A 14,044-nucleotide genomic window follows, 5' to 3' on the forward strand; every position below is an offset into this window, starting at 1 on the left:
ATTATCAATCTCGAACTGTTTTTGAAAAATTATTTTTTTAGGTAAGTAGGTATCTCGAACTATATTGAAGAGTATTGACTACTTTGAAGTTTTCCGGGAAAATTCTTGTTGGCAACAGAAAACTTGCGAGTTTTACGAAAGAAACATCAGTAGTTGTGAATAGAAATATCGGCAATTATAAATCTCTGACCGTTTTTTTAAATAAATATTTCGCACTGTATTGAAAAATATCGACTACTTTGATACTTTCCGAAAAAATTCTTGATGTTGGCAACAACAGAAAAATTGCGAGTTTTACGAAAGAAACATTAGTAGTTTTCAATGAAAATATCTCTAACTGTTTTTCAAATAAATTTCTTAAATAAATATTTCGAGCTGTATTGAAAAATATCGACTAGTTTGAAACTTTCCAGAAAAATTGCCGATGTAGAAAGAAAACTTTCGCGTTTTATGAAAGCAATATCGGCAGTTTTAAATGGAAATATCGCTAAATGTCCCAAGTTAAGATTCACTCTGTATTAAACGTATTTCACTACTTTCAAACTTACCAGAAAAATTCTTGATTTAAGCCACAACGGAAAACTTTCCAGCAAAGAAATATTCGTTCGTTTCAAAGGAAATATCGGCAATTGTTGACTATTCAAGAGTTTTTGAAAAAGTACATTTCAAAGCAAGGCTGTCACGTTGGCGCTGTAATCAAATTTGCAGTTTTTTTGTTGAAGAAACTTTCGGATCGCAAACATTCCACGTTCCGAATAAATATCGGTAACTGTCCGTCATCTTCCGTTATTGATAATTTTATGGGTTTTAAATCATAAAATCTCATTTTTCAGCAGCATCTTCAATCCAAGAGAACTGCTGATTCAAACATACAAACCCATTATTTTACTGCCACTTTCGCATTCGTAGACGTTTTAATCGCATCTAAAACTGCCATTCTAACTCTATAATTAGCCCTACGTATTGTACTAAAATTTATTAAAATAAATTAATGGATCGAATGCCCATATCTACAATGGAAACAGTTAAAACACATTGCACGTAAATTTTAATGAGCTGCCAGATTGGATTTGGGCTGTTTTTGGCACTCGGCACAGTACTTTCAAATTGAGTTAATTTACGTGACTGTCGTGCAATGGCCTCGAAGATTGCTTGATGTTTTTGTATGTCAAATGACTATTTGCTATTGTTTTGAAGTTAGCCTTCCTCATTGCCATTGTTTTACTTTGATTTATTGTTTGTTAGTGTCCGTTGTGTGCGATTTTACGCGTCGTTTACTCAATACAGCACGATTTAATTACCCAAAACTTCAAGTTTGGAAGACGTTTATTATTTGTGAAACTAGTTCTAGAGTTTAACTGAAGTGAACTACTTAAGTAAGTTTGTCTTTCCTCACTTTACGTATTCCTAGCTGAACACCAAGGGGTCCATCGGAGCAACTAACACAGGAAAATATGAACTGAACTGCTCTTTTGTTTCCAATTTAAAGCAGACTATTAGAACGTTTTATGCCATATCGATTGAAACAAATTGAGGTCGATGAAACCAATGATGCTTACCCATTTAGATTAGCTTCCATTATACATTAAAAATAGACGAGCCGGCTGAATTGCGTTTAGTGTTGTCTTCTCTTACTTAATACCGAACGCAAATATAAACGTAAATAAGGCAAATATAACTTAATTAAATAATGCTAATTTATAATGAGAAATAAACTTTTGGTACTACTAACACCCCTTAAGTCTGCTGGTATCATTAACTAGGATGAGAAATTGAGGTAGAAGCACTCGTTGTTAACGGCAAATTTCAATCCGAAAATGTGAAGTGACGATGTGACCACACAAATCGGGTGCTTGGAAGTGATTTAGTGTTTAAGTGACTGTTACAACTTGTGCAAACTGGCGGGGGCCGAAGTCGCCCCCGAAAATGGAGCCAATGGGGGCGGCGGAGATAAGAGCTGTTTGACCACTTATATCTTCAATCCGGTGGAAACGTGTACAGGATCGCCCAGTCCGGAGAAGTTTATAACAAGAGCAACTCCTCCAGGTGAGTTGAAACTTTGTTTCATGTGGTTTTAGAATTTGTGTGATTGATTCTATTTGATAAATGCACGCTATCGAATAAATTCGCAAATTAAATTAAATAATTTTGTTGCTCTTTGGCCATTCAAACTCGTTTTCTAGACTTTCAGGCCGTCGTGAAACTTTTGTCTTTTGTTCAGAGCTGGTTTGCTTGTGTTTCTTTCGTCTTGGAGCACCGTTTGATGATTTCTGCTGGGTTTTCTCTCTGCTCCGCAAGAAACAGTGGGTTGGAAATAATAATCATCAGCAGTCTTTAGCAAATAGTCCATATTGGTCCTCACCACTTTTTATTGAGAGCTTTGAAGAATTTTGCTGTAAGCTTTTTGTTTCTCAAATTTTAAACAGCTTAATTTGTCACGTTCAGTTTTTTCATTCACGATTTTCATAGAAGGCTTAATTTAAAAATCAAAGCACATTCTTTTCCTGTTGGTTTTTTTTCAATTTTTGCATCTAAATGTCCCTATACCTATTCAATGTTCCATATGTTCTTTTATTGATGAGACAATTTTAGCAGTGTTTAGCAGCCATTATTTTTTAGAGCTGATTTTATCTTTTGCGGTAGTTCCCGTCTACCATTCCAATTCAACTGTTTTTTGCACTCTTTGTTACTATTTTCGCTTATTTAACCAACATCTTTGATGACCCAGATTCTGATTCAAAGTGTTAATTGTTTTCCCACGAAAATAGTTTTTTGTGTGACTGATCAATGCCGGTAGTAAAAAATGGAAATGAGCCTGCTAATCGTTAAAAACCTGCTAGTCACTGTATTTTTCGCCAAATGGCATTTGAACGGATTACACAACCTTTTCAATCCCACTGCGATTAAATCCGGCATGAAAGACGTAAATAATTATTGGAAAAGTGCTGTAAATTATTGATGGATGCGAAAGACAAAATTAATGAATCCACTCAGAAAATTGAGTTTGGTGATTTATTTCCATTCAATAGATTTCTTTAAGTCGCTATTTAAGAACAGTAATCGAATATTCTGGTTATTTTAGGAAGTCTGAATCTATCAGGAAACACGCAACAAGATGTTATCAGAAGACTGTCGCCATCTCCCAGTGACACACACATGCATCCCAATTTCCTTTACGGAAAAATACTGGCCGATGGAAGACCGAATTTCCTGACGGATTACGGGTTTAATTTTCAAAACTACGGCGCTTTGGGAACGAATCACAGTAAATGTTGTGCCACTGGATCGTTTGCAAACGAATTGAATTTCGGACATCTCTATACGATCAGCAAAACCGAAAAGGTATGCTGATGAACACAAACATTTTTTTTATATGAAAATGTGGATATTTCTGGAAAAATGTCTCATTGATACTCGTTTTACTTGAAGGAAGAACGGACTTATGACGAACCGTATACGGGCGATCTGCCCAGGAGATCTTGGCTTTGTTGCCCAGGATCTCAAGCCCGGGTGGAAACCGATCAACCTCCTCTTCTCCAGGAAATCAAATCTCCAACTACTCCAGTGGAAACGATCACTCATCCTCCATCACATATTCCTGCTAATAATGGAACATGCGTATGTATTGCGAAAGTCGATTCTATGCAGTGACTTCCTTCTACTTTAGGGTTTTGGATCATTTAGATGGATGCAGTTTCTCATAAAAAATCTCAAGTGAACAAAAATACCTACAGGGCGAAAGTGTTGTCAAAATCCATTTAAATTGATCGCCTGGCTTTCTGTTCGGTTATTCATGTTATTTGAGGCAAAGTCGAACTGAGCAAAGCCTTGTAGAGGCTCAAAAGAATTTGCTCTATTTGGAAGAAACTTCAACAAATTTCAGGTTTTTCAATGATGAAAACTGATTATAGTGTCTGGAATCTGTAAATAAATCTCTACCTATGATCCTCTGGCATGTAAAAATGTGTGTGTTAAACGACTCCAAATTGCAAACAAATGCTGCAGCTGCTAATTTGAACGAGCACTTTACCATGTTCTTACATGCCAGCCGAACATATTTGAGATTTGCTAAATGAATTATGTCACGTCGGCTTTAACATTCTAATTTCGGATTCCTGAGTAAACAACTTAGGGAAGCGAGCCGATCATTTGATATTTGAGGTAGGTGGAAATTGCGTTTTGCAGCGATCGGGTTGGAAATCGAGTAACATACATAAGTTGACGTAGAAAATAATAAATAAACCCGCATTCCGGGAATGTTCAGCCTGGAATCTTCACAAATTCGGAATTTTTTGAAATGGGGCCGCAAATCTGCAGTTGAATTTGCATGTTTTTCAGGAGGCGATTGTTACGTAATTCAACGTCTCTGCCGAAAAGTAGTGAGAATGTGAGCAGAATGCAATCAATAGTGTATCGACTGCTAAAAGAATCGTTACGTTCAGACATGAAATAAAATTAGATAACGGTATTGGATTAATTATGTCGTTAATCTGCCAGACGACTATTTTCTTCAAGTCGATTAAAATCTAAATTTAGCCGCATTGTTAGGGCGACAGTAATAAACCCCATTATGGCGATTCTGGAATGCGGACAGAAACGATCAGTAAACACGCCGATTAAGGGGAGAATATATTGGAATTGGTGCTGAGAATTCAGAGTAATTTTTCTGTTAGGTTTTGAGTTGTAAATGTCACCGAAAACTGTGTAATTGGATGTAGGTTGCCCAGTTGATAAGAAATCAATTTCAAATTACGACTAAAGAAAGGTAGTTTGGGCATTTTCTTCAAAAATTAAACACTCTGTATATTGAAAACGTTCCGGGTTTATTGTGTCGTAGTCATTTTCTATTTTAAATAATTTAAAATTAATTTGAATCTAGGTGAAATTTTCTATTGTTTACCTACAATGTGCATCTAGGGCATTTATACGAGGGACGCCCTCTAAATAATCTTCAAAAGATGACTTAAATTGCGAAATACTTCTTTTGAAGTGTGTGTGGTCGGTTAATGGATTAACAAACAAGCCTTAACATACTTTATAATTTTGTAGTTTTGGCACTCTAAGGTAAATAAATCGGTAAAGAAAGGTGCAGAAGTTTTAGGCTTAAGTGGGATTTTATTTTTAAAATTTAGGCCGAGCGCTTTTGGCTTGCGGCATCATCTGTGGTTAGCAGAATGTTCACACTGTTATTTTCGTAAAAAATACCCTTATGTATTGTTATTATTTGCCGTTAAGCAAGAGAATGACACTTAAAATACAAAAATACCTATTTAATATATGGAAATAGTCAAAAACGTCAGACCAATGATCCATATTTACGATAGTCGCATCAAAGATCACATGTTTCCAATTAATTTCTCGTATTTATTTTCCTACTTTTAGTGTTGCGTTTTTACTGATTTCCACAAATTAAAAAGTCCATATATTCCTGTCAACTCAAGTTTAAACAGCAGACGGCCGCACCTGCTAAAAGCGGATGTAAACACCATCAATGTCGCTTAAAATGTTATGACCTAATGACTTCGGTGTCAGTTTACTATCGAAATGTTTGACAAATATGTACATGGATTGAAGTGACTAGACCTTACAAGTTGGTTGTTTCCAACAGGGGCGGATCCAGCTTTCAAGTGTTAATTTCAAGACGTTTTAGATTTGCGTGCTGTTTTTTTCGAAGCTTCCTAGTCCCATTTGAGCATTTGAGTCACCGAATTCGTTTTGGAATCGTTGGATAGAGAATTGAAAAATTCGCTTCAGTCATGACAATATGAGTGAGACAATTCGAGTAGTTTTGACCCAGAAAGCGAAATTCCAATATCAGACACTTAGGTGCAAGATTATGCCAAAATTTCATGTTTTCCGTCCCGTTTTTGCTCATTTCTCGGAAGCAAAATGAGCAATAACGCTCATTTTTACATCATTCCAGAGAGAACTAACTGGCCTCTTTAGAAAGTGAACTATCGATAAGGAATTTTAATTAGCTTAGTAGTTAGCAATTCAAGTGATCCAACGGGCTTAAATCGGGAGACTGTGCCGGCCATACTATTCGACCGAACATTGTCTGGTTAGATAACAACGTTTTATATGATTTTCGTCACATTTACTCATCAACTTATCAATCTAAAAATAAAGCATTTTTCATCCAACATTTTTGTTAAAAGCGTCCCTGCAAAGCTCGAAATGGCCTTATTTATTTTAAAATCTGTACCACAAACAGTTGAATCGCATATCAGTTGCCTAAAATCATATCATATCGACTTCCTGTACGTTTTCATTTCCCGAATAAATACTCCCTTATAGGTCTGGGTAACTCAGTGAATATTTAGGAGTTGGCGCAGTGCTGCGCCAGCCCAACCCACCGACGCAGTAAGTCAGTTTCGTTACTGGGAAAATTTATTAATAATATTTTTAAAATATCTTCAAATTTCAGTATTTTTCAGTTTTAGCCAAGTTACTCTTTCTTCTAAATGCTCAATTTTCTAAAGTTTTACTTAAAAATGCTGACAATCTTAAGATATTTTCCGCGAAAAATGATGAACTAAATTTGGAATCCTTCGTCGCTTTGTAAAAAGTTTTGAAATCCTTTTCCAGCTTCGAATTTGGAACAAAAATCAAATGATTTTCTATCAAAAAATGAACAGAATAAGCGAAAGTTTATAACAGATTATTTGGAAATCTCGTCACCTCGCTTCTTCTGAAGACCGTAGAATTTGTTAAAAAATGTGTTTTTTTTTAGTTTTGGCTGCATTTTTTTTGCTTTACTTTCTACTCAAAAACGCTCTATTTTGTACAGTTTCACTTAAAAATACTGACGATCTGTAGGACTTTTACGCGAAAAATTACAAGATAAATTGAGTTTTGTGAAAATTTTACAAAAATTTTTTTCAGTGTCAAATTGGGGACAAAAACGAAAATAAATTCCTACCGTTTTTTTCCGAAAACCGTCAAGGTTTTCTCCAAAATCGATTACAAAACTAAAAGTTTTTAATTTTAATAATTTTTTTCTTTCTCGACAATAATGGGTGTTTTCAGTCAAAAATGACCAAATTAATTTTGCTAGAAAATTCGTCTCATTCATCGGTCCCTGCAGGAACTTCAGAAAATTCATTTCAGCATCGAATTTGGGACAAAAACCAAATAATTTTATTCAGTTTTTTACCGAAAGTAGTTAGGACTATCTTGAAAGAAAAACGGCCAGAGAGCAAAAGTTTACAAAAAAATATTGGGAAAATTCGCCTCCCTTATCGTTTTGAGGATTTCTAAAGTTCTTTTAAATTTCCAGGTCATTCTAGTTTTAGCAAAGTTTCGATAAACCAATTCTTTCTACGCAAAAATCGCATTATTTTTTAGTTTTATTGAAAATACTGGCAATCTGCAGGTATTTTCTGTGAAAAATTATAAGATTATAAGCAAAAATGTTTCGAAAACTTTTTGCAGCTTCGAATTATGGACAAAACCCTAATAGTTATTTCTAGGTTTTTTCCAAAAATATTTTCCCGAACTGAAAATGCGAAAGTGTATAATCATTTATTTGGAAAACCTTTGAAAACTGAAGTTTCTTCACTTTTAGGTCAATATTTCTAAACAACACTGTCTCTAAGCAGAAAAAAACGCGTCTTTCCTAACGTTTTACTGTAAAATACTGGGAAACTGAATCTTTTATGCAAAAAAATTAAGAGATTTACATGAAAACTCGACTCAGTTTTGTTGCTGGGAAAATCTAGATTACTTTTTTTAGTTGTTTGAACAAAGTAGTAATGGTCTCGTAAAGCTTTAACAAATGAATTATAACTCATTAACCGATGAGTTATAACTCATTAACTCAGATAGTGACACCAACTCAATAGCGTAACTCAACACAGTGTTACCCACGGCTAACTCACACATTTGAATCGCATTCAGTTGGCTAAAATCATATCATATCGACTTCCTGTACGTTTCCATTTTCCGAATAAATACTCCCTTGTCTATTACACATATAAAAAAAGGCGGAAATAAATGATTTTTCCATTTGGAAATGGAAGAAGCCCGGATAATTCCGTTATTGTGTTGCTAGGCGGGCTGCCATTCAAAAGGGCCTTTACGTGGTTTTGTTAATAAATACTGTAGATATTACGAACGGGAATTTAGGACAGACATGTGATAAATTGAATAACGTGAGCTTCGTGAAGAATACAAGACGCATTACTATTAGGGAATCCTAAAGGGTTCCACTTCAAACCCACTCTGGTTAAATTTTATAGCAAATTTCTTCTCTGACTTTTCGAAAGTGTTTTCTCTAATTAATAGTTGAACTTAATGGCATTCTGTATAATAGTTCGAAAATCTATTGTTATCCAGAACTTAAACTTCCTTGACCTGGATTCTTGCTAAGTTTCCATTTTATGTCCCCAGGCAATCGGGGCGTCATTGTTTTATAGCTGAAAGGTAATTACATTATGGAGTTTTTAGAAATGGGTTGTGTTTTATCCAATTTAGGGGCGAGGAAAAATTTCGACGCATCTACAGCAGGAAATTAAGGTCGCATGTCGGAGAGCAATGGGCGTCTGGATTAATTTTCTGCTGGAAATCGCACAACGTTTTTCGAATGCTAATTTTCCAGGATTGAGAGCGGAGCATTACATCACATGTTAGCACTGTTCAGTATTTATAGTCTTTTTAGTATTCATGTGTGGTTAAAATAGCAATTGTCTGTAAATCGGTTTTTTAATGCATAACTTCCGTAATAAAACGTTGTCTATATAATTATGGGCTAAAATTGATGCAAATCTTTGAAGACTCACGTAAATTTAACTTTTTTATGACCAAAGGTAAAAATTGCAGTCCTTCTCTTTGGCTTTAAATCTGTCTTGTCAGGATTTTCATTTAAGAAAAGATTTATTTTTCAATATTCAAGGTAAAAAATTGGACATTCTGCACGTAACTTTTGTCGCCTATGTAATTATTTTATTTGAATTAGGTTAGTTTAAAAGTCTTTTGAGCTTTAAACTTATTTATTACTATTTTATTAGCTTATTAGATTAAAAAAAAACTGTTTTTGAGTTCATTTGTAGTGACAAATCCATTTGCCATCCATGTGCCAAAGGAATTTATTTTGGTTTTTCTGATGTGAACTTTTTGGCACAAGAAACTATTTTTTGTGAACGCATTTGAAACTAAACATTTTGACCTATTTAATAAAAACATTGAAGGTTTTGAGGCTTTCAGACGCGCTTTACTTTTTAGATGCATATTGGGAAAATCGATTTTCCAGCAGTTTGTAAGCCAATTTGGTCTACTTCGAACTCCGAAAGGCTCGCCAGCTCGTCTTCAAATCGGATCTTTTTAAACGGAATCTTAATATTTTCACTGCTGCAAATTAATATCTATAAAGTAAACGTTTGTGAAAATTGCGCTTTTTTTTGTTTCTCTGAATGTGAGTATTTTCAAGGCATTAAAGAAACTTCAATTGTTTGGGGCCCCATTCAAAAACCTGTTGTTTTAGTATAATTACCGACCAAATAACTACTTGACAAATTGCAAAAAAAATCAACTTTATTTAGTTTCATTTACTCAAGCTCATCCGTGTGTTGTTCAAATAATACGCATCTTTCGTCTTGTCATTTCAAGAAAATCAATGCGAAAACATTTTTGAGAGTTGAACTCCCAAAGGCCTTTTAGTGGATTAGCCGCAATCTACAAAAACTTCTCCTACATCCAACAAACTCGATTAATCATCCAATCAATTTACTTCCGTTGTCGGCCGATTAGCTTTCAATTAATAAATAGCGATACTGACTCGATTATCCGCTCAAATTAGAGAACGGCTCGAGACTGAAACAAACCTCGATAAATAAAAGTTGGGATAACGCTTCCGGTTTCATGTAAATTATCCAGAGCGTCAGACAATGAAAAAACGAAGGCCGGAAAAATGAAAAATGGGGTAGTCATCTAGAATATGCGAACACGGACACCGACAAAAGTGTGGAATGTTTTTCATTCGGATGGCTGACAGGGAAGTGCAGTAGTTTAATGCAAAACAAAAAGCAAAGTTACTATAAATTTAAGGCGAAAAACTGTCTAAACATTAAGTGGAATAACTGGTCCAAACTGCCTTGCCAACCGACGATTTTTCAATTAAAAAGCTCTTAGTTCTAATTTAATTTAAATGGTCATTGTTACTGCATGCCCGTTGCAGTTTTAAGTGCACTTAATTTTCAAGCATTGTTACTGAGAGCCGGTTTGACTAATGGAAAAATCAAATAATAAGTTTATTGTTGTTCCATAGTTTTTTTAATTGGGTTTATTTGTTTTTGAGTCGTATTTGTTTCAAGTGATTTTTCCCCGATTGGGCCCTCGTCTGTTGTACTCCTTCACTAGCTTTTATCCTCCTTCCCTAGGATTTTGAAGGGCCCACATGACTTCATTTGGTGGTAAAGGCCTCAAATAATGTGCATCATATTCAAATAAATTGTGCAAAAAACGCACCAGTTTCAAGATTATTAACAAGTCATGTGCCGTGTATTTTTGTTATTAATTTCCTTAATAAAAATTTCTATTTGGACTTTAAATTGGTTATAACCATCTGCTTCTCTAAGCTGCTAACGAATAAACTGAATTTCTTGTTCTAAAGGCGAATAGTACAAAACCGGGAATGTTCACTGTGAAACATTCAGATGATTAACTATCGAGATTTAGTCTACCCCATCCAGTTAATTTACTATAGTAAGCTACATGGTTTAATTACTATGGATAAATTGTGCTTCGCTCGCCCAGTTTGAAACCGTTCTAACGGCATTCATTATAAACTTTCCCCATTTTTCAGATTGCCTGGATGCAATTCCAGCCCGCCAGGCTGTTTTAATAAAAATGAAACTGTCCGAACCTGTGGGCTTTTATTCAACAAAACATTTCCAGCCTGCTCCTGTTCGGAGCGTGTTATTTTTGGTGTAGGTTAGGCTGTTCGGTTTTGGGTCAACATTAATGTTAAATCGATATCTGCCATGTGTATGGCGGTATCTGGATAAAAATGCTTCACTTGCTTGTGGATGAGGTGGATTATTTCTAGGCATTTTGAGGCACAGTAACAGTAAAGTCGTTATTAAAATTGAGCTGTTTTTTTATTTACAGGAAAGGTTGCAACTCCAGCTGGATGAACAAGCACAAAGATACGAGGAGCAACTTACTGAACTGCATTCTGTGATAGCTGAGCTTACAAGAAAGCTACATCAGCAAAGAACGATGGCAATAACCGAGGAAGACGAAGTATCAGGTAAAATATTGCGTGGATGAGGATTTGGAAGGTTTGCACAAACATATGTTAAGAAAATTTATTTGTAGAAAGTATATTTTTTAGTTTACTCTGCAAGGTGACAATCTAGACTCAGTTTAATGATGAAGTTAATTGAAGACACCGGTTGAGGACATGAAAGAACAAATCAATGCGAAAATAGTGCGCTAATCCGTTTTTTGCGCTAGAACCAGTGTCGTGCCCAAAGGGCTCGGCACAACTTTGCAACAGACATTTTTCTCAATTTACTCTGCAAGGCGACACTCTAAACTCAGTTTAATGTTGAAGTGAGTTTAGAGTGGAAAAATCTAATTTCCACTATTTTAGGAACAATACTTGCAACTTACTTTATGAGCGATTAGTTGCAAAATTCAAAAGGAAATGCCAATTTGAAAACACATTTTAAAATGTCGCTGTTTTCTGCACAAAAAATTATCCCTTGAAGTAATTTACATTTTCCATTGTCCAATCGATCCAGCTTAAAAACATGAATGTCAAATTTGGATTTTTTCAAAAATTTTCAAATCTTTCAAACTGCTTCGAATTCTACATCATTTTCATCGCAAAGAAGCAAGGAATGCAGGGCGCTCCTCGGAAAACACCCTAGGAGCTTCAGATCCGAAATAGTTAACATTTTTGGCCCATTTTAAAAATCTTTAAATTCTTCGAATCCTACATCATTTTCATCACAAAGGAGCCAGAAATGCAGGGCGCCGGTCGGAAAACACGCTAGGTGCTTCCGATCCGAAATAGTTAAAATTTTTGGCCAATTTTAAGCGGTTTTTGATCGGTCACGATCTTTAACCGACGATATATTTCTTATATACGCAAACACCCTGTATATGCATATTGGGAAGTTTCTTGGGTTGAAAGCAATCGATTGAGCTCCAAAAACATACATGTGAAATTTATATTTTCGATGGAAAATTTCATAAGGGGTAAAGTTCGACCTTTTGAAAAATTTCAAATCTTTATAATTCTTCGATTCCTCTATAATTGTCATCGCAAAGGAGCAAGAAATACAGAGCACCGGTCGGAAAACACGCTAGGAGCTTCCGATCCGAAATAGTTAAAATTTTTGGCCCATTTCAAGCGGTTTTTGATCGGTCACGATCTTTAACCGACGATATATTTCTTATTATAGACGCAAACACCGTATGCATATTGGGGAGCATCTTAGGTTGAAAGCAATCGATTGAGCTTAAAAAACGTACATGTGAAATTTGCATTTTTGATCAAAAATTTCATAGAGCATGCTGGATTTTTTCGAAAAATTTCAAATCTTTCAAAATGCCTCGAAATCTACTTCATTTTGAATTTACATCACAAAGAAGCAGGGCACTCATTAAAAAGCACGCCAGCAGTTTCATATCCGGAACAATTAACATTTTTGGCCTATTTTAGACGGTTTTTGTTCGATCACGGATCACAAGAGACGATAATTTTATTATAAACTCAAACACTACTACACACCGGCACCTTTTGAGGCCAAATCTCACATGTAAAACTTGTAAAAATGTATTTCCACTATAATATCCTAAATTGTTAAATCCATTTCAGAGTCTTGCACCAGTGCACATGAAGAATCAATTACATGTCCCTTGGAAGTAAGCGAATTGGAACCTCTGGAAAACGACCTCTCAGATCTGGAGAATAAAATACCGGTACGTATTGTTGCGAGGTAAAGTTTCCATTTTATGCCTCTTTTCCATCGGAATGTTTTGTTTATTGAAATCTCGTCTGGTCGCAGACTCATAAACGGGGCATGATTAGGAAAGTTGGTGCCCGAATAACTTGGGTTTTGCCAACACGGTGACTGAAAATCAATTTGTGTGGATCGCGCCTCTGAATTCTCTTTCAATGCAATTTTTTTACTTGAATTCATCCATTATTGCGACTTTTCCACATGAATCAATGGTGTTTCAGTTGGTGGACAGTCCTTTATCGCTGCCGGAACCCAAGCTAATCTCCTCAAACCAAGGCAACTCAGATCCATCGCCATGTTCGGAAATTGTTGAACCACTAAAACAGGAAATCATGTCCCTGAAACATCAGCTGAACGACGCTCATACCCGCTTGGCCCAGATCACTTTAAGTCGAATAGAAGAGGCCACTTGTGATGAGGATACCGTGACAAATTGCAAATCGGTCTTCAATAAGAATATTTTGGATTGTATGGAACTGAAGGAGTATTATGATGAAAAGACTAACACGGGTAAAGCAGAGCACAAGATGTTGGAATCGCCAGAAAGCCACATTGAGGTGGATTGTGAGCCTCGCTCGTACCACGAAGATAAAGCCGACATCAAGTTCAGCAATATCGTTCCGATTCATAAAACGTGCCACTTGAAGAAAGAACCGTTTAATATTCCTGTTACGAAAGTGGCTGAACGGTGAGTGTCGACAGAATATGTTTGTTTTTCCACTGCTAAACGAATTCTGATGAAAACTTAGTCGCATTTCGGTTCCAGATGTAAGAAAACGTTCCAGGAGTGTATGTGAATATTTTTTTCATTTAACCCTGCCAGCAATTCTAATTTTTTTTTTACAAACTTCTTTTTGGGTATTTCGCCTCAAAAATTTTTGTCTTAAAAAAAGACAGAATTTCCTCACGTCTTTTATTACAGATTGATAAATTGTGCTCCTATTTCGCAATAAGAACGAATTATTTTTCAAAAAGTAATCAAGAACTATCACCTAGAGGGTATCCTGCGACACACTTAGGCTCAAGCTGTAAGAGAAAATTCCAATTAGTAGAGAAATTAATTTGAAAAATTA

The 14,044-nt window shown here is 35.5% G+C and overlaps 1 protein-coding gene across 4 annotated transcripts in view; it reads left to right on the forward strand.

Moving 5' to 3' along the window:
• Nucleotides 1-14,044, forward strand: part of LOC109544294 (colorectal mutant cancer protein) — a 32,340-nt gene that overhangs the window by 14,187 nt on the left and 4,109 nt on the right. Inside the window, exons 2-7 of one of the 4 annotated variants that reach the window (XM_048669833.1) lie at nt 1,412-2,046; nt 3,083-3,342; nt 3,430-3,618; nt 11,107-11,248; nt 12,827-12,930; nt 13,193-13,659. In XM_048669833.1, coding sequence (XP_048525790.1) covers nt 3,157-3,342; nt 3,430-3,618; nt 11,107-11,248; nt 12,827-12,930; nt 13,193-13,659 — 1,088 coding nt within the window. In that variant the 5' untranslated portion in view covers nt 1,412-2,046; nt 3,083-3,156. The remainder of the gene's footprint in view (nt 1-1,411; nt 2,047-3,082; nt 3,343-3,429; nt 3,619-11,106; nt 11,249-12,826; nt 12,931-13,192; nt 13,660-14,044) is intronic. The other 3 variants (XM_048669836.1, XM_048669843.1, XM_048669829.1) reach the window with 3 other exon arrangements.

The sequence above is a fragment of the Dendroctonus ponderosae genome, unplaced genomic scaffold (assembly GCF_020466585.1).
Source record: "Dendroctonus ponderosae isolate FM_Combo_2020 unplaced genomic scaffold, Dpon_F_20191213v2 Dpon_F_20191213_1, whole genome shotgun sequence".
Classification (NCBI taxonomy): domain Eukaryota; kingdom Metazoa; phylum Arthropoda; class Insecta; order Coleoptera; family Curculionidae; genus Dendroctonus; species Dendroctonus ponderosae.